The sequence below is a fragment of the Carlito syrichta genome, unplaced genomic scaffold, assembly GCF_000164805.1.
Source record: "Carlito syrichta isolate Samal-C Ts95f unplaced genomic scaffold, Tarsius_syrichta-2.0.1 Scaffold309476, whole genome shotgun sequence".
Taxonomy (NCBI): domain Eukaryota; kingdom Metazoa; phylum Chordata; class Mammalia; order Primates; family Tarsiidae; genus Carlito; species Carlito syrichta.
The window spans coordinates 735,866-756,806 of record NW_007253572.1 but is presented as its reverse complement, the minus strand read 5'-3'; the positions used below and the strand labels follow the sequence as shown (position 1 = coordinate 756,806).

Sequence of the window (20,941 nt, the reverse complement as noted above, 5' to 3'; positions counted from 1 at the left end):
TCGGAAGGCTGAGGTGGAATGATCACCGGAGCCCAGCAGGTAGAGGCTGCAGTGGCTGGGAGCGGCCACTGCACTCTAGTCTGGGCAACAGAGTGAGACTCCAACTAAAAAAAAAACAACAACAACAAAAAAAAGAAACTATACAGAAATGACTGGGCATAGTGGCTCACGCCTGTAATTCCATCACTTTGAGAGGCCAAGGCAAGAGGATTACCTGAGCCCAGGGTTTCGAGACCAGCCTGAGCAAATTGGTGAGACCTCATTTCTACAATAAATTTTTAAAAATAGAATTAGCAGCCGGGCTCAGTGGCTCAGCCTGTAATCCCAGCGCTTTGGGAGGCTGAGGTGAGTGGATTGCCTGAGCCCGTGGGTTCGAGACCCGCCTGGGCAACTTGGCGAGACCTCATTTCTACAATAAATCAAAAAATTAGCCGGGCGTGGTAGCGTGCACCTGTAGTTCCAGCTACTTGGAAGGCAAAGGCGGAAGGAAAACTGGAGCCCAGCAGGTCGAGGCTGCGGTGGCCAGGAGCAGCCACTGCACTCCAGTCTGGGCAACGGAGTGAGACTCCAACTCAAAAAAAAAAAACAAAATAAAAATAAATCATTAAAAAAAAAAAAGAATTATCCAGGTATGGTGGCACATGCCTATAATTCTAGCTACTTGGAAGGCTAAGATGGAAGGATCGCCTGAGCCAAGCAGGTTGAAGCTGTGTTAGCTGTGAGTGTGCCACTGCACTCCAGCCTAGGCCACAGAGTGAGAGTCTGACTTCCCCCTGCCCCCCCCAAAATGTACTGAAAAATCCTGTGTACTGTTTACCTGATTTCCCCCAGTAGTAGCATCTTGTAAAACTATAGAGCAGTACCACAATCCAGAATTTGGCGTTGATGAAGTCAAGATGAAGAAAATTACATCATCCACAAAGATCCCCTATGTTGCTTTTTTAAAAAAGTTAATATAATCCATGGCCAGGCTCAGTGGCTCAGCCTGTAATCCCAGCACTTTAGGAAGCCGAGGTGAGTGGATTGTTTGAGCCCATGGGTTCGAGACCAACCCAGGCAACTTGGCAGGATCTTATTTCTACAATAAATCAAAAATTCGCTGGGCATGGTAGCGTGCACCTGTAGTTCTAGCTACTTGGAAGACTGAGGCAGAGGTATCACTGGAGCCTTGCAAGTCAACACTGGGGTGGCCATGAGTGTGCCACTGCACTCTAGCCTAGGTAATGAAATGAGACTCCAACTCAAAAAAAAAAAAAATTATATATATATATATATATAAAATTCACATGCCCTAAAACTTGACCTTGAAGTATACATTTCAGGAAATGAAGACATGAAGAAATTAAGTGACTTTCTCTAGAAGACTGCAGAAGAATAAAAAGGCAGTTTGTAGCAGTTCTGTTCTTCCCATTCTTCGCTGTTTACCACCCCCCCTTTAAAATAGTATGTAATCTATTTAGTCTATAGAAAAGTTCAAGTTTCATTTTGCTTTCTTAATTTCAAGGTTGGCGAAGATCTTCGGCAAGATATGTTAGCTTTACAGATGATAAAGATTATGGATAAGATTTGGCTTAAAGAAGGGCTAGATCTGAGGATGGTAATTTTCAAATGTCTCTCAACTGGCAGAGATCGAGGTAAGTCTATTAAAGATGTCTTGATCTCTCTTCTTTTTTTTTTTCTGTGAACTTAGCTTAGAATGTACCTACCCTAAGGGTCCTGATTCAGGTACACTGTGATCTCAGTTGTTTCTTATTTTAATTCAGTGTTATTTCATGGATTCAATGAAATCTCTAAAGAACACCTTTGTGAGTAGCCTAAATAAATGCTTTGCAGTAATTAGAGGTGTCCATTAATTAACCCAGTAAGGAATTTAGGGTCTTTCGCTTTCGAACTTAAAAATAAGGCTGTCTTAGTTAAATCAACTTTGATTTTATTTCCATAAAATAAAATAGTGGTTACATAGTTGTTGTTTTTTACTAAGAGCAGATTTCTATATTATTATTTATTGAATAAGCTTTTGAAATAATATAAAACATTCCAGTATCTGATACATATTATGTGCATAATAAATGACATCCATCATCATTATTCATATTCAACAAATGTTTGTTGTTTATCTACCATCTGTACAGTGTTAAGATTATGTATTCTTATATTTTAGAAGGAAGCAATGAAAGATATATACAAGAAATTAAAGTATGTAATAAGAAAAGTTCTCTGAGAATTACAAAGGCAGTGCTGTGGGGTTTTTAAGAGGGAAAGATCATCTGTGGTTGGTAGAAATGAGAAATGTTTCACTGAGTCTATTCAGAGACACTAGAAAGTCACCTGAAAAATTATATTATTTAATAATTTTTTCAATATTTGCCATCCAATTTATACCTATAATGAAAGGAATTCACTGCATTTCAAGGCAAACCATTCTATCCTGGGCAGCTCTGATAGCTGTATAGTTCTTTCTATATAGAAGGCGAATAATGGGGACTATGTCTTGATGTCTTTTGTCCATTAGTTCCAGTTCTGTCCATAGAATAGTCTATCTTATAATTATTAATAAGTCGAATCCCTCTTCACAATGACCAGTATTGTGGCCTCAGATTATGAGTTCCAAATTCTTCAGTTATTTATCAAACATGTCTTTATCAAACATGTCTTCGTCACTGCTTGTTCCCCTTGTCAAGGGTTCAAGTAATCTATTGTCCCTATGAATGGCACCTGGATTTTGTAGAATACAAAATGGTGGACAACATGTTACACATGTGGAAGCTTATTCAGAAATAAATCAGTAAGTTATCATTATACTAGCTCCTGCTAAGGCGTGTTTTGGTCATCCTATACTTGTACATTTTCTTTCTTTTTTTTTTTTTTTTTAAGAGACTGGGTCTCGCTGTGTTGCCCAGGACAGTCTTCCTAGGCTCAAGCAATCCTCCTGTCTCAGCTTCCCAAGTGGCTGGGACTAAAGACATGCCATGATACCCAACTATGTGCTCGTGTCTTAGACCCACATATAGGACATTGACTATTAACTTTGCTATATTTGACCTACTTTTTAGCTTTTTAAATATTTTTTTTAAATCTGGTTTTTATCTGTCAATGAGCCTCTTAGCTTATATCATGAACAGATTTTAAAAATGTATATTTTGTAGCTTCTGCTAAGTCATTGGGAAAAATATTTATCAAGAGAGAGCCAAGGACCAACCCTCGTTGAATGTCACTAGAGACCTCTCTTCAGGTGATTGCTAAATCAAGTACAGTATTTTACTTACTCATCTTTGTTGTATTATGAACCACTCCATATGTCTCCATTTTATTGATTAGTACAGCACGAGCGCTTATAATTCCCTGCTCAAACTTTATTTTTCTTGTCAAAAAGGAAATCAGGCCAATTTAAGTATTCATGTTGGTTGCTTTTTTATATGTAAATCTTGCAAGGTAAAAGGTAAAAGTTGTCTTATCAAGTAAGACTGCTCAATAAGAACCTATCATCACAATTAAATTAGCTTTTTTGTTGCCACAATTTGTTCATTATCACTGAACTTCCTCTTTCTCCTTTTGGAATACCATGTATTTAACTCTACAGGCTTGATCAGATTCTCCTTGTTTTTTATGTTTCTAACTAGTGGTTGAGTGCTTACTATGCACCTGGCGCTGTGCTAAGCTTTTTCACCTGTGTCAGTCTCACTGTATCCTTTATTTTCACAAACACTTCAGTCTATAATAATCTCTCCCTTCTTCAAACTCAGCAGTCTTTAATACTCCCCAGACATTTCATATTACCTTAAATTTTCTTTCTGCGTGTTTTCTATCTTCCCCACTGAAATGATTATAGGTTCCCTCAGGGCTGGAACTGTTTTATATCTAGATAGTAATACTTTGTATAGCCTATGAACTTTGGTCCACTGTTTTGTACCTAGTAATTAGAAGTAGTCATAAAACCAAGATGGAGGGCTGAGTGCGGTGGCTCAACTGTAATCCCAGCACTTTGGGAGGTGGAGGCGAGAGGATTGCCTGAGCTCAGGAGTTCGAGACCAGCCTAGGTAACTTGGCGAGACCCTGTCTCTACAATAAATAAAAAACTTGGCGTAGTGGTGTGTGCCTATAGTTCCAGCTGAGGAAGGCTGAGGCAGAAGGATTACCTGAGCCCAGCAGGTCGAGGCTGCAGTAGCCATAATCACGCATTCTAGCCTGCGTGGCAGAGTGAAAACCTGACAAAAATAATAATAATATCAAGATGGAGGTACCCATTGAAAAAGGATGTCACTGTGAACTATTATCTAGGTGGTACAGCCAGAAATAAAAGGGCCAAATGAGTGTATTCTGCCGTGTGTAACCAGCTTACTGGAATTATAACCTGGCACTGTATCCTTCCCCTCAGGGTGCCCTGGAGGCCTTGGTTCACTCTGTTTCCTTCAGTCTTTTATCTGAAGCAGACTCTGTTTCCATATCTCTTATTTTGGTACTGATGCATCTCCTTCATTTTAACAAATATTTAAATTAATTTTTAGATCATATAAACAATATTTTCCCATAGTAAAATGTCCAGATAATGTATAATAGAACAAATTAAAAAGTCAATCTTCGTTTTCTCTCACACCTCCATCTTTGGTCCCAGGTACCTACCCACAAAATATCACCACTTCCGTAGCCTTCTGGGAATATTTTGTGTGCATTCCAATATGCACAACAATCTTTCTTTTTAAACACAAAGGTGTACAGTTCATCATCTGGATTTTGTCTTATAACATTGTTAAGATCTTTCCATCTAAGCACATAAAGACCTATCTCATTGTCTTCTTTTTTGTAAATATCACATAATTTTTTTGTTTGATACTCATTTTAAAGGAGTCATAGAGAAAACACAAACAATTTGCCCAGCTGGGCATTTATATTCCAACTAGGAAGACAGACACGTACTTGAGATATAATCATATCACAAGGTCAATCTTCATCTGTTCTTGCCTTTGAAAGAGCTTAATGTACTCTAAAACACTCTTATCTTGTCCAAATACCTGATGAGAGAATTTTTTTGTGTGCTGAATTGGGATAGTGTATATCTTACGTGTAACTTTACCAGCTAGATCAATATCAGCTAGTAAAAAAGAATTTTGATTGCTCACATTTTCTAGCATGTCCTTCCAACCTTGATTTTTTTTTTTTAAGTAACCATTGCTAGCTGATGTCTTAAGTCAATGACTAAAAACTCTAAATTTTTAAAAGGCTTACTTTTGGGAGATATTTTTACATAGCTTATTATTTTGCCTTCAAAGGCATGGTGGAGCTAGTTCCTGCTTCAGATACCCTCAGGAAAATCCAAGTGGAATATGGTGTGACAGGATCCTTTAAAGATAAACCACTTGCAGAGTGGCTGAGGAAATATAATCCCTCTGAAGAAGAATATGAAAAGGTAATTGGCATGTCTCCTTATTCTAAAAAACTTCGTCAAGAATGCATTACAAAAGGTTTCAAGTACTTTCGTTTTCCAACTCGGGTGACTGAGTAGCAATTTGGTCTAAGTCAGGAAAATAATATCTTTCTTTAAGTATAGAAAGAATGTAAAACAATACATTTAACAGCAGGAATATGAGTGAAACCAATGCTCAATTACTCAAAAACATTCCAAACACATACTTTTAGAGACCAGCAAAACAGAGATATTTTTATAACCCAGGATGTTGTGTTTCCCAAAGATCTTGGAAAAAGTTCAGGAAACGAGTAAGAGTAGCTGCATCGTGTACTAGTAAGGAGCATATATTCTGGGCCAGATCTCTGGCCTTGAATTCAGGTCCCAAGTCACTCACAAGTAACAGGGCCTTGGACAAATTATTTAGCCTCTTTATGCCTCCGTGACTTCTACTATAAAATATTACAGTACATAGTATGGTATTGTAGTATATACAATGGCTGTAAAAATAAGTATCATGATTTTTGTGAGGATTAGATGACTTAATATATATAAAGCACTCCATAGAGAAAATTGTATAATTGGTAGCTCTTTTTTTCTTATTATTGGAAGTATTCATTTTTTGTTTTAGTATTATTTTGAATTACATCTGAGGGAAAGGGCAGTCTCTTAAGACATAAGGCCTCTAGTGAGCCTGACGACCTAAGGAAGACTCAGGAACACTTTGAATGATGATGTAAAAAGACTCCATTTTATTGGCATTTAGCTGCCTACTTTGTGTTTCATTAATACATCGCCTAGCTGGGCTTGGTGGCTCAGCCTGTAATCCCAGCACTTTGGGAGGCCGAGGTGAGTGGATTGCCTGAGCCTGCGGGTTCGAGACCCGCCTGAGCAACTTGGCGAGACCTCATCTCTCAATAAGTCAAAAATTAGCCGGGCATGGTAGCGCACGCCTGTAGTTCCAGCTACTTGGAAGGCTGAGGTGGAAGAATCGCCGGAGCCCAGCAGGTCGAGGCTGCAGTAGCTGAAACCGGCCACTGCACTCCAGTCTGGGCGACAGAGTAAGACTCCAACTCAAAAAAAAAAAAAATACATCAACTTTATAGACATGTGCCATCTGTTGGCCTGTAAAGGTATGATAGAGGAATTGTGTCCTTTGTGGATGTTTTAAACTCTAAACCACTACCTTTTTCTCACTTCTTTGGGGTCTGGAGAAAGCAGTGCAGCAGAAGGCAGTGCTTGCTTTGGTAACATTGACCCTTTTGTGACTTCTTGACACAACATACTAGTCAAGTAGCACAGATTAAGCACCTTTTATGCATTTGGTCTTTGAATGTGATAATAGTTAAGAGGGACTATAACAGTGAAGTCACATTGCCTGGGCTTGAATCCTGGCTGTGCCACTTAACAGTTATATGATCTTTGGTAAATAATCTCTGTTAGTTTCTCTCATCTGTAGAATGGTGATAATAATATTGCCTAAGTTATTGATTTATTGTGAGATCCTAAATGAATTAATGTATATATGCACATATTCTCTGTGTATATGTATATACATAGACACAGGGAGAGAGAGAAATAGAGAAGTGTCTGGTTTTTGGTAAGTGCTGTATAAGCACTTGGTGTTATCATCATTGGTAATGATTTCTGGTGAATTATGTAATAAAATTAACCACATGGACAAGTAAAGCCATATGACTGTATCATCAGAAATATAATATTGTAAGAATAAACTCAGTACACATACTTTAGATAAAAACACTCACTGTCTGCATCTTGCTGTATCCTTCTGTATGGTCTTATTTTAGTAATCTTAGTAATCCCCAGGATAGACAGGACTAAAGTGAAGGAAGTTCTCTAGCTCTGAGAAACTTTTAGAACAGACATAGGGAATCACCAAATAGGAAACAAAACACATTACTCGTATTACTGAATGTTTTAAGGTGGAAGCTGAGTTCCTTTACACATGTCCTCCCTACAAGCAGAGGGTAAAAGCCAAAAAAGTTCTTCTGTCCAGATTAATTTTTGTCCTAAAGATGCCATTTGTGGTAAGCAGCAGTCTGTAAGGAACAGATTTCACAAACATAATGCTTAAGAGTGTCTAAAGGCCGCACATACCCTACGTCAGGACTCACAGAGATCCCTGCCTTTTAAAAGTCAAAAGCTAGAGAATGGGCAATAATCACTTTTAGAAAGGTGTTTTTATTTTTGAAATATGAAAAGACTGACAAAATTGTATTACTATATCCCAATTTGTATGCTATTGAGAGAGTGGATTACAAGTAGTGTTTTTAAAGAGTGATGAATTACTTTAGTTCCTGCCTCCTTTAAAAATAATTCTTTTCCTAAAATAATTGTCTGTCTTTTTTCTAGGCTTCAGAGAATTTTATCTATTCTTGTGCTGGATGCTGTGTAGCCACCTATGTTTTAGGCATATGTGATCGACACAATGACAATATAATGCTTCGAAGCACAGGACACATGTTTCACATAGACTTTGGGAAGTTTTTGGGACATGCACAGATGTTTGGTAGCTTCAAAAGGTACTGATATTGTCATTATTGCTTTTGCCAAAGAAAAGAAGTGCTCCTTGCATCCCAAATTAATGTTCCAAACCTGACCTTTTCTTGCTGTGTTTTGCCTTGTGACTCCCTGTAAGCATAAGTGGGGATGAAAAAGACCCAGTGAGATAACATCACCACAGAGCAGACAGGAAAGAGTGTGAGTGTGTGTGTATGTATATGTTTGTGTGTGAACTTGTTGAAATGAATTAAGGTATATTTATCTAGTTAGCAGTAATCAGTAGAAGTGGTTCCATTTGTATAATGAATACAAGATTTTTCTTTCTTTTTTTTTTTTTTCTTTGCCTTTATAAGTCCAGAGTACTTATAGTGAGGGTGACAGGGCTTTGAAGCCATTTTCCTCCCCTTTTTTTGGAGTTGGAGTCTCACTCTGTCACCCAGGCTGAAGTGCAGTGGCACGCTCGTGGCCAATACAGTCTTGATCTGCTGGGCTCAGGTGATCCTTCTGCTTCACCCTGCCAAATAGCTGGAACCACAGGCATGTGCCTCCATGCCCAGCTAGCCACGCCTGACCAGATTTTTCTTTCTATATGGTTGTAATCACTGTTCAATATCTCTTTGGGTATGTGGATTTATAAATATCACCATAGAGAAAATTTCATATATAAATTCTATCTGAATAATGGGGTTAAGCCAGCCCCAGTGGCTCATGCCTGTAATCCCAGCACTTTGGGAGGCAGAAGCAAGAGAATTACCGGAGTCCACAGGTTCGAGACCAGCCTGGGCAACATAGGGACATTTCATCTCTACAATAAATCAAAAAATCAAGGTTGGGTGTGGTGACTCAAACCTTTAATCCCAGCATTTTGGAAGGCCAAGGCAAGAGGACTACCTGGGTCCATGGGTTCAAGACCAGCCTGGGCAACATAGTGAGACCTCATCTCTACAATATATCAAAAGATTAGCCGGGCATGGTGGTGCGCGCCTGTAGTTCCGGCTGCTTGGAAGTCTGAGGCAGAAGGATCACCTGACCCAACAGGTCAACACTGGGGTGGCCTTGAGTGTGTCACTGTACTCTAACCTGGGTGACAGAGTGAGATTCTGACTCAAAAAAAAAAAAAAAGACAGATTGGTGTGGTGACACTTGCCTTTGGTTCCAGCTACTTGGAAGGCTGAGATGGAAGGATCACCTGAGCCCAGAAGGTCAAGGCTGTCATGGCTGTGAGCATACTACTGCACTCCAGCCTGGGTGACAGTGAGACTTGAGTCAAAAAAAAAAATAAGGGGGATTATTATGTAATAGCTTTCTTGAAAATGTGAATTTTAAAGAATTTTGGAAATTCAAAACTTCCTGTGATTGTTTCCTAATTGGAAATTGCTGTAGCTTAGTAGCTTAGTTTTATAACCCTGTAATAGCAACTGTATTATTTGAATATCTTCTGTAATTAACATTTTTTGTGTACTTTGGTTTTAAACAGGGATCGGGCTCCTTTTGTGCTGACCTCTGATATGGCATATGTCATTAATGGGGGTGAAAAGCCCACCATTCGTTTCCAGTTGTTTGTGGACCTCTGCTGTCAGGCGTACAACTTGATAAGAAAGCAGACAAACCTCTTTCTTAACCTTCTTTCACTGGTAACTGTTCTTTATAAGCACTTAATTAATTTTCTATCAATGCATCTATGTTTCAGTACCTAAAAGGAGTATTTTGTGATTTTGCAATAAAATTTTCTTTAGTCACAAATATCAGTTGCAATATTACTGATTTATTGATATATTTTAAAATTACTGCTGTGTGAAATAAGCCTGACACGAGAGTACCTACTGTCTGACTCTATTATATATAAGATACAAAAAGTCACTCAGAGTGGCTTCCCTGGGGTAGGGACTAGTAGTGACTGAAACTTTAGAGGGCATTCAAGATGCTGATGAATGTTCTATGTCTTAATCTGGGTGTGTTCAGATTGTGAACATTCATTAAGCTGCCACAGTTAAGATTTCTGTACTTTTCTGGATGTGTATTAAGTTTAAGTTAAAAGTGCAAAACAAAAATCTTCTGTGATTATTGACTAAATTTGGTGTAGCAATAAAACAAAGGCCCATGTTATCTTAAGAGAAATAACTCAGAAACTGAAAAGCAAATACCAGATGGTCTCACTTATTTAGTGCAAGCTAAGTAATGTGTACATATGAACATAGATAGTGGAGGAATAGACATTGGGACTTGGAAGGGTAAGGGATGAGAAATTATTTGATGGGTACAATGTACATTATTCATGTGACTGCCACACTAAAAGCCTAGACTTCATCACTACACAGTATATCTGTGTAACAAAACTGCACTTGTACTTCCTAAATCTACAAAAAATAAAATAAAATCTGGACAAAAAAGGTCTGGATTTCACAGCTTTTATTCCATAAACGGGTTTTGAGACTTCTAGAAAGTCACTTCCTAAGCCTCGATTTTTCTTATCTGTATGATAATCACTTAAGTCCCCCAAACAACAATGAATTCCTCAAAACTGATTGTTTTTGTTTGCTTTAGTTCTAATTACTTGACCAGTCTGCAGGAAGGGGTGGGGAGCAGGTGTTTTTAAAATATAACTCACAAAACTTAATTTTCTTCTACAGATGATTCCTTCAGGGTTACCAGAACTTACAAGTGTTCAAGATTTGAAATATGTTAGAGACGCACTTCAACCCCAAACTACAGATGCAGAAGCTACAATTTTCTTTACTAGGTAAGGTATGTTTAAGTATACTGGAGAAGGCACATACAATTTGGTCTTTTATTTGTTTTACCTTAGTTTGAACAAATGCTATATATCAAAATTCTGATTTACAGGAAAAAACTGATTGACAGCATTTACAAACAGTAGTTTGTCAAAAGTTTATTAACTGAATAAATATAAAGGATCTGCAATAGCATTTTAAAAAATATATTAATTTATTTCAAAATATGATCTCAAAGTTTATTTAGCATATGATTTTGATGATTAAAAACCCTACTTATGAACTCCTTTTGAAAAACATGTTTTCTACAGTGCCATGTACCTCTTTAAGTTTTCTTTCTAAAATGTTATCTCTACTAATCTATTTTTCAGGATTTTTTATAAGCACTTAGTTTTGTATTATTGCATCTATGTACCTCTTCATAGATAACTTAAGTGCTAAAATAACAAGCTCTGAGTCACTGATGCAGTAAACTTATATGTCATAGTACTTAAAACACATATACCAATGACTGGCACTTGAATTTGTCATTACTGCTTTAAAAACTAGATCTTCCGGGCAAATATGTTCTAAAGGTCTGGTTGATCGGGTTGGTCACTGACTACTGCTGCCAAATCATCATGATACTATAGCAGGGAGGGGCACATGAGCTCATGTTCTTTTCTCTCCTTTTTCTCTTGCCTTCTTCCTCTCAGTGGAGAAGAGGTATAAAACTGGGACTGGACTAGACTTCCCTAGTCTCAAGAGTCTGGGCTGAAATGAATTGAAGGAAGCTGACTTTTGTATAGCCTTCCAAACTAATCCTCACAATTTAGGTATTGATGGGTTTTCTTTTTTTTTTTTTTTTTTTTTTTTTTTAAAAGAGAGTCATTGGCTCCCCTGGGAAAAACCACAAAGCAGACATGTATTCATCTGCCTGCTTGGACTTCCATAACAAAATGCTGTAGACTGGGTGGCCTAAAACAACAGAAATTTATTTTCTCACAGTTCTGGAGGCTGGGAAGTCCAAGATCAAGATGCCAGCCAATTCAGTTCCTGGCGAGGGCTCCTTCGCTAGATTGCAGATGGCCACCTTCTCACTACTTTCGAGAGCCTGCTCTCTCCTGTCTCTTCTTCTAAGGACATTCCTATTGGATCAAGCCTCCACCTAATTCATTTATGACCAAATTTAACCTTAATTACCTCCATAAAGTCCTGTATCCAAATATAGTCGCATTGGGGGCTGGGCGTCAACATATGAATTTGAGGGAATACATTCATCCCACAGCGAGGCAAAAACCTGTGCTTGAGGTTTCTCTCACTTCTCTTTTCGAATTTCCTTCCTCTTTCCAGCTTTCTTGATCCATCCTGTTTCTGAGACTTGTTTCCTTTGCTTGCCTAAAATGTTCTATGCAGGCCTACATTCCAGACTACCCATCCTGTCAAAACTTCTTTTCCCAACTGAATGAAATTATGATTACTGAAGGAGGAGTCTGACGCCAAATTCCACTAGTCTACTTTTTGATACAAGATAATTTTTCAAATCTGAATTACTTGGGGTGCTTTCTTTCCTACCTGTCAAGTTGTCACCTTCCCTCTTTATGAAAAGGGAATAAAATAAAGAAGTCATCTTTTTAGCATTATGTGAATTATCTTCTATCTGTAATAGTTTTTTAATTAGTCTTGGACCCCACAGGGCTCAAGAAAACAAAGTGTAATTTCTTTTGTGTGCTAAATTATTTTGTTGGGTAATTATTTTAATAACTCTTTGGCCTGTAGAACAAAAAGAATCCTTGGCAAACTAAGAATCTTCTTAATATTTTAAAAGGAATGAATTTACCATGCATTTTCATGAACATTTATTGCTAACAAGTTTTCTGGTTATTTTTATAGGCTGATTGAGTCAAGTTTGGGAAGCATTGCCACAAAGTTTAACTTCTTCATTCACAACCTGGCTCAACTGCGTTTTTCTGGTCTTCCTTCTAATGATGAGCCCATCCTTTCATTTTCACCCAAAACATACTCCTTTCGACAAGATGGTCGAATCAAGGAAGTCTCTGTTTTCACCTATCATAAGAAATACAACCCAGATAAACATTACGTAAGTTTGGTTCCAATACTTGCAGACAGTAATGCGTACATGATTGTTGTCCTTCTTCCTCTCTCCTTTGCTGACTCTGCTAAAGTTCCAAGCATTTGTTCTATTCATAACTTGTTTCTCCCATAGATGGTCCAAAAATAAGTAAACATACTTGAAGCATCCCTGACTTTTTTGGTATTTAATTCTTGCTAAGTATTCTTTCTTCCTTTTGGAGGCAAGGCTAAAACAGTGATAGTAGTCTGCTTTTCTCACTCTTATCTTCTGTTTTTTCTTAATTTCAAAGGTAAAGCTTACTCAGTGTAACAAATTCAACCAGCACAGAAGTACATAAAGGAAAAAGTCAAAGTCTTGTTCCACTTTCTGATATAGCATACACATAAAGTTCATTTTTGAAAAAAACAAGCTCTTCTGTGTGCCTCTCCCCCCTTGAGACTATAATGTTATCTTTTTTGCTGTTGTTTTTCACTTGTGTGCTAATTTTGACCTATTTTGTTAATTTTACTATTTTTTGTATGTTTATTGACTATTTTATCCAAAAACCATTTTTTTTTAGTAGACCATTTTTTCCCCAATGATTTATAATACTACCTTTAAATATGCTAATTTTATGTGTATGCCTAATTTTTTTTTTCTTTGAGTTGTAGTCTCACTCTGTCCCCCAGGCTGGAGTGCAGTGGCACCCTCACAGCCACCCCTGCGTCGATTTGCTGGGTTCTGGTGATCCTTCCACCTCTGCCTTCCAAGTAGCCAGAACTATAGGCACGTACTACAACGCCCAGCTAATTTTTTATTTATTGTAGAGACGAGGTCTCGCCAGTTTGCCTGGGCTGGTCTCTAACCCACTGGCTCAGGCAGTCTGCTCACCTTGGCCTCCCAAAGTGCTGGGATTACAGGCTGAGTATATCTGAATTTATTTCTGGTCTTTATAGGTGTACCTGACTCTTTCTGCACCAGTATTCTCTCTCTCTCTTTTTTTTTTTTTTAGTTGGAATCCTACTCTGTTGCCCAGGCTGGAGTGCAGTGGCACACTCACAACCACTGCAGCCTCAACCTGCAGTGGCTGTGAGTGTGCCACTGCAGCCTGCTGGACTCAGGCGATTCTTCTACCTCAGCCTTTGAAGTAGTTGGAACTATAGGCACATGCTATCATGCCTGGCTTATTTTTTGATTTATTGTAGAAATGAGGTCTCGCCAAGTTGCCCAGGCTAGTAGGCTGTCTCGGACCCCTGAGCTTAGGCAGCCCTCTCGCCTTGGCCTACCAAAGTGCTGGGATTATAGGTTTGAACCACTGTGCCTGGCCTTGCACCAATATTCTTTAAAGTATTGTAACTTTATAATGGTTTAAATATCCAGGCCATGGGGACTCATGCCTGTAATCCCAGCGCTTTGGGAAGCAGAGGCAAGAGGATTGCCTGAGCCCAGGAGTTTGAGACCAGCCTGGGCAACTTGGCGAGACCTCATCTCTACAATAAATCAAAAAATTAGCTGGACATGGTGGCTTGTGCCTGTGGTTCCAGCTATTTGGAAGGCTGAAGCGGAAGGATTACCTGAGCCCAGCAGGTCTAGGTTGCAGTGGTCATGAGCATGCCACTGCACTCCAGCCTGGGTGACAGAGTGAGATTCCAACTTGAAAAATAAATAAATAACCAGCAAAACAAGTTTCCTTCACCTTCCCATAGACCTTTTGCCTTTTTTTCTATTGGCTTTCTTAAGAACTTACATATTAACATCTCATTGGAATTGCACTAAATTTATAGATTGGGGAGCATATTTATTATATTTGATTTGGAAATAAAATGCCTTTCACTTTTAAATTCTAGTTTATATGTCTTACAATGGTTATGATCACTCTTAGAATGTAGTCACATGTGCTATAAATACAATGACTTTTATATTTGCTATTTCCTATTGGTAGCATGCTTGATAGCAAGTTAAAAGCACTTGGACTACATACTATAAATTTATCTGTCAGAAAAGGAGATTTTATCACTTCTTGGCCTTTTGGTAGGACCATGGGGCTTTATTATAAATTTAATGTGCTTGGGTATGATTTCTTTTCAGATTTATGTTGTCCGAATTTTGAGGGAAGGACAGATGGAACCATCATTTGTCTTCCGGACATTTGACGAATTTCAGGAACTTCACAATAAGCTCAGTATTATTTTTCCACTTTGGAAGTTACCAGGGTATGTTCCCATCCTTGTACATTAATCATTTTTGTAGGAAACAGTTTGTTATCAAAGTAGGTGAAGAGTCTGTGTTAACACTTAGTAAGATACTATGGATTACATCTGGCTTGTTTTCCTTTGTATCACAAGGGCCTAATACAAAACTAGACATAGACAAGGAGCTGTAAGTTTTTGTTGAATGAATAAGTTATCAAGATATTAAAATATGGAATTTTCTAGATTTCTGATTTTAATTGAAGCTTTGACTTTGCTGTCTCTACTATAGTAAGCAGCACAAGATAACAACCTGGAATCTTGGTCTTAAAAAAATCATGCTAGCTGGGTGCAGTGGCTCAAGCCTATAATCCCAGCATGCCTGTAATCCCATGCCTCTGGGAGGCCAGAGGTGAGAGAATTGCCTGTGTCCACGGGTTTGAGACCAGCCTGGGCAACTTGGTGAGACCTCATCTCTACAATAAATCAAAAAATTGCCAGGTATGGTGACGGTATGGCTCCAGCTACTTGGAAGGCTGAGGTGGAAGGATTGCCTGAGCCCAGCAGGTTTTATTATGAGTCATACTGAGCTTTCTGATAAATAATAAACTGAAGCAAACATAATTGACACTGTTAATCAAATTCCTAGTGCTTAGTTTTATATCTGATACCCTTCGGAACCCCTGTTTTAATGGAGCTTAATGACCAATAGTTTTCTTGCATCAAGTTGTTTATATTCTTTTCAGACTAGATTTCAAAAGTAAGGGGGAGGCAGAGGGGTATTAGAGTTGTTTCCATACCACCCAAATCAGTGGAACTGAGAGTATCCTTTCAGCACCTTATCTAGGCCCTGTGATGTTATTTATGGATTTTACTGGTATCTACAATAGCCCTGTGGCTGATTGAGTAATGATTCTTTTAGAGAACAGATATGGATAAAATATTTGTGAATGATTAAACTTGAGAAATAATAGAAAATAAGTAAATACAGGAAATTAGCAACACATATAGCTTTTCTTTTTCTTTTTTTTGAGTTGGAGTCTTGACCTGCTGGGCTCTGGCGATCCTTCCACCTCTGCATTCCAAGTAGCTGGAACTACAGGCGCGCACTACCATGCCCAGCTAATTTTTGATTTATGTAGAGATGAGGTCTTGTCAAGTTGCCCAGGCGGGTCTCGAACCCGCGGGCTCAGGCAATCACTCACCTCAGCCTCCCAAAGGCGCGGGATTACAGGCTGAGCCACCGAGCCTGGCACATGTAGCTTTCCTACCAAAGCTCATAAAAGGATAATAAGAAATGGAACTATTTCATCTCCAATACTTTGAAATCACAAAAAATTACTTTATAATGCATTAAGATTTTACTTTGTCTTTTAATTATAAAAATATATATCTAAGTGCATATATATATATGTGTGTGTGTGTGTATATATATATACACACACACACTGTACTTGATTATTTAAACCCCATCTGTTTTTGTTTTTCTTTTGTAGCTTTCCTAATAGGATGGTCCTAGGAAGAACACATATAAAAGATGTAGCAGCCAAAAGGAAAATTGAATTAAACAGTTATTTACAGAGTTTGATGAGTGCTTCAACGGATGTAGCAGAGGTGACCTTCCCAAATGAGAAGTGAAACATATTTTACCTTTGGGCTACATAATATTTAAACTAATGAATCTTTTTTCTCTTTAATCTTAGTGTGATCTTGTTTGTACTTTTTTCCACCCTTTACTTCGAGATGAGAAAGCAGAAGGAATAGCTCGATCTGCAGGTAAGATGATTTTTTTCCCTCTGTTGCTTCCCCATGACTTGCAATCTGTCATTTCTTAGTGAATGCAGTGGGGTGACAGTGGGCTCACCTGCTGTAGTCAGTGACAGTGGGAAGAGGGCATTCTCTCTAAGCCAGTCTATTTCTGGATTAAAATAAGTTTCCTAGTAGAGTGTGATGGCTAAGCAAGTATAACTCAGTGGCCTACCAGTTTCTTCACTCCTCTTTCCCCTCTCCTCTATCCCCACCACATGTGGTCCTAGAAGGAGAGCAAAATTCTTGTGTTGCATCTCGATCCACTGCAAGGAAGATAAAATAAAGATGAAAATATTCATATTTTCAGATTCAGGTCCCTTCAGTCCTACTCCAGGCCAAATAGGAGGAGCAGTGAAATTATCCGTCTCTTACCGAAATGGTACTCTTTTCATCATGGTGATGCACATCAAAGATCTTGTGAGTAATTATAAATAATGGTGATGGTAGAGGAAACCCATACCTTGTAGGAAGCATTACTGTTAAGGGACTGTTTTTCTTTATAGGTTACTGAAGATGGGGCTGACCCAAATCCATATGTCAAAACATACCTACTTCCAGACACCCACAAAACATCCAAACGTAAAACCAAAATTTCACGGAAAACTAGGAATCCAACATTCAATGAAATGGTAAGTTAAAATCATTTCTTAAATTTCCTTGGCCTGTTGTTTTGTGATTTTAAATTTCAAACCATTTTAAATTTAAGGTTTTTAGATATCAGTTGCTGAACTATTTCTTACACAGAGTAACTTGATAGTGTCCAGTGTTATCTGACACAATGGTGTAAAATAGAGCCCCAGCCATAGACCTTAGGAGCCATAATTCAACTCCCTTCCAATGCATGAACTCCCTTCTAGAGTGGTGTCAAAAAGTGGTTGTCCTAGTCTGTGCCTAAGTATTTCCAAACCATCCAGTTTGTCTTGGGTAGCTCCAACTCTTAGATTATTTTTTTATACGAAGCTGACATGTTAACTCTCTGAGGCCATCAGTGGGGTCTCAGTTGTACTTCTTAGAGCCACACAAAATACTCTTTTCTTCCTTTTGCATGACAGCTCTTCAAATAATTGAAGTCAAAATGTCCTTTCTGTTTATTCTTTTAAAACATCTTTAGTACCTTTACCTTCATTTGAGAGAATGTAGTTTCAAAATCATTCTCCTTCAAATATGTTTTACTTTCTTGGGATCCCTCTTAAAAGAGAGTGCTCAAAGATTCCTGAGGGGTGGGTCAGGGGATGGGAGGAGAATTTGGAAAAAACTTACCCTGAATTTACTCAGTGTGGGGAAACGCAAAAAAAAGAAAGTGCTCAAAATTGAAAGCAATAAGCAAAGTATAAGCTGAAACATAACTGGGCTGTTGCTGAAAAGATACTCATAGTCGACTTACAAACTTACCAACCTATTAAAACCTGCTTAAGTTTCCCCTCTTCCTCCGTACTCAATAGCTAGTTTAGGATAAATACATTATTTATGTACATTAACATTACATCCACAAAAATTAGAGATTGGAAACAAATAATTCTGAATTTTCATCAAGGTTATAAATTTATTGACTGGGCTCGGTGGCTCAGCCTGTAATCCCAGCACTTTGGGGGGCCAAATTGAGTGGATTGCCTGAGCCCGTGGGTTCGAGACCAGTCTGGACAACTTGGCGATACCTCATCTCTACAATAAATAAAAAAAAATTAGCCAGGCGTGGTAGCGCTCGCCTGTAGTTCCAACTACTTGGAAGGTTGAGGCGGAAGGATCACCAGAGCCCAGCAGGTTGAGGCTGCAGTGGCCGAGAGGTGTGCCACTGCCCTCCAGCCTGGGTGATAGAGTGAGACTCCAACTCAGATAGATAGATAGATAGATAGATAGATAGATAGATAGATAGATAGAGTGAGACTCCAACTCGATAGATAGATAGATAGACAGACAGATAAATTTATCGAGATAGATAGATAGATAGATAGATAGATAGATAGATAGATAGATAGAGTGAGACTCCATCTCGATAGATAGATAGATAGATAGACAGACAGACAGACAGACAGATAAATTTATCGAAACAGAAGATCTTTTCACCTCTCTAAAATCATATGCAATGCTTGGTAAAGACTAGTTGGTATTATTCTCAAAAAGTAGTGCACTGGCTTCTTTTCTAGTTAGTGTTGTGCTGTCAAGAAAATAAAATGTAGTCAGGTTTTGCTGTTGTTTAAAGTTATTTTAGCCAAATAGCGAGAAAGACTAAATTAAGGAGATATTTGTCAGAACTTATGGGGAGGCTTGCTTGAAAAATTAAAATTCAAAGTGTTGAATATGATGAGAACTTGAAACAGAATAGCTTTGCAACACTCCAAATTTGTTGCAAACTGCATTTTTAATTGGTGAATTTTTTATATTAAATTATAAATTGAGATTATTTTGTGGTATATAAAATCTAAGAGAACAAAAGAAAATTTTAGTCTCTCCTTTTTTGTAAAATAATTATAATTATGCTGTCTACCAATTTGCTTCTTTCCATTCTCTGTTTTCCCAGCTATGAGATCATCTTAAGGTATCTTGCCATGTAATTTCATTCCCTTCCCCATCACTTCCATCTCAGAAAAACTGTGTTTCTAGTTTTTACTTTTTAGCCAATGATCGGTCCTGCTTTGTACATCTCTATGTCATACATTCACAGGATCGATAGTACAATCCCAGACTCCTGAAATACAAAACGTGCTTTTAAAGTGTTGAGACAGATCCTACTAGATGTGTTGTAATCAATATCATTCATTATAGTCATTCTTTGGCTCATGTTCTCACAAATGTTTTCACTTAAAATATTCCAAGAAACCAAACAAACTTTAATTTGTAATTTACTATTTTTTTTTCCTTTGCTGTGAGCTTGTATACTGTGGATATAGCAAAGAAACCCTAAGGCAGAGAGAACTTCAACTAAGTGTACTCAGCGCAGAATCTCTGCGGGAAAATTTTTTCTTGGGTGGAATAACCCTGCCTTTGAAAGATTTCAACTTGAGCAAAGAGACTGTTAAGTGGTATCAACTGACTGCAGAAACTTACTTGTAAACTAGTGAAATTCTGAGCTTTGGTAGCAAGGACGGTTATAAATGTGCGCACATACATTCACAACACATTTGTGAACTTTGTATAGTATTTTTATACTTGGACAGAAATTATAAAGTCAAATACACTAGCTGCATTTCAGTACATCTGTTGGACCAACAGTTACATAATTAGCCTTTATGAATTTTTGGAAGCCATTGCTGTTTTAAAGTCATTATACAGGTTGCTACAAACTCTAAACTTAATATATACTTATACTAAGTCCTAAAAAAGACTTTGAGACAGTACTATGTCAGTTCAGCCACCTATTTTGCATTGTTTCCTGTCTAGAGACAGAGCATGTTTGTTTTCCTGTCATACACCTTTTATAACCTTTACCACTGTGTATGTTCACAAACACCAAAGTAAAGGAAAGATGCAGGATGTTACCATAATATGCAGCTGCTATTCACAGAGCTGAAAAACAAAGCACAAAGAATAGATAACTATATTAAGAACTACTAAGTAGTTTATGGAAGTAGGGGAAAAAATAATATTGCTTTTTATTCATGTCTTTAAAGCCTTTTTCAGAATAAGTGCCAATCACTGAAGTTGTAAATAATGGTGCCTTAACTTTATATGCTTTCCTGGCACTTCGTTTCTGATTTTTTTCATTATTTGATAAATAATTAGAAAGTAGTTTTCAGTTATTTTCAGCTTACTAAAGACAAGAAATTGTGTACATGTACTAATGTTTTTCCAACCCCCCTAAAAAATATCATTTTGTCTACTTCTGATGTGTGACTTAGTTATTTAAACAGTCAAGCCATTTGATTTAAGTTTTTGTTGCCCAGTACTGAATGAAACTCATCAACATGGTTGTACGTTAAATTCCATCATTCCATTATAATCCTACATTTATTCCTAGGAGTGTGGATTGAAATTTGGTGATTTTATCTCCTTATAACTGTGTTCCACTCCCTCATTAAATAAGTGAAAGTGTTCTACCACGTGCCCATTCCTAAGTAGGGCAGACTCTTCACAAGAGGCCCAGGACAAGAATTCTAGGGTCCAGACTGCATTTTAATATAGACCTTTATGGAAGTTTATCTTCTATACTGTCTTACTTACATTTGTAAGCATTGTACATTCACATGAAATAATTATTTTCTTAATATAATGGGATTCAGAATCATAAGGGATAGAA

General features: G+C 37.8%; 1 protein-coding gene across 2 annotated transcripts in view; it reads left to right on the top strand.

Annotated features, from left to right (window-relative positions):
- Positions 1-20,593, top strand: part of PIK3C2A (phosphatidylinositol-4-phosphate 3-kinase catalytic subunit type 2 alpha) — a 114,631-nt gene extending 94,038 nt beyond the window's left edge. Inside the window, exons 22-33 of one of the 2 annotated variants that reach the window (XM_008067326.2) lie at positions 1,505-1,634; positions 5,268-5,404; positions 7,775-7,944; positions 9,402-9,558; positions 10,555-10,664; positions 12,529-12,736; positions 14,798-14,922; positions 16,395-16,512; positions 16,602-16,674; positions 17,015-17,124; positions 17,211-17,336; positions 19,576-20,593. In XM_008067326.2, the coding sequence (XP_008065517.1) occupies positions 1,505-1,634; positions 5,268-5,404; positions 7,775-7,944; positions 9,402-9,558; positions 10,555-10,664; positions 12,529-12,736; positions 14,798-14,922; positions 16,395-16,512; positions 16,602-16,674; positions 17,015-17,124; positions 17,211-17,336; positions 19,576-19,758 (1,647 nt within the window). In that variant the 3' untranslated portion in view covers positions 19,759-20,593. The remainder of the gene's footprint in view (positions 1-1,504; positions 1,635-5,267; positions 5,405-7,774; positions 7,945-9,401; positions 9,559-10,554; positions 10,665-12,528; positions 12,737-14,797; positions 14,923-16,394; positions 16,513-16,601; positions 16,675-17,014; positions 17,125-17,210; positions 17,337-19,575) is intronic. The other variant, XM_021717222.1, reaches the window with a different exon arrangement.
- Positions 20,594-20,941: the final 348 nt, after the last annotated feature.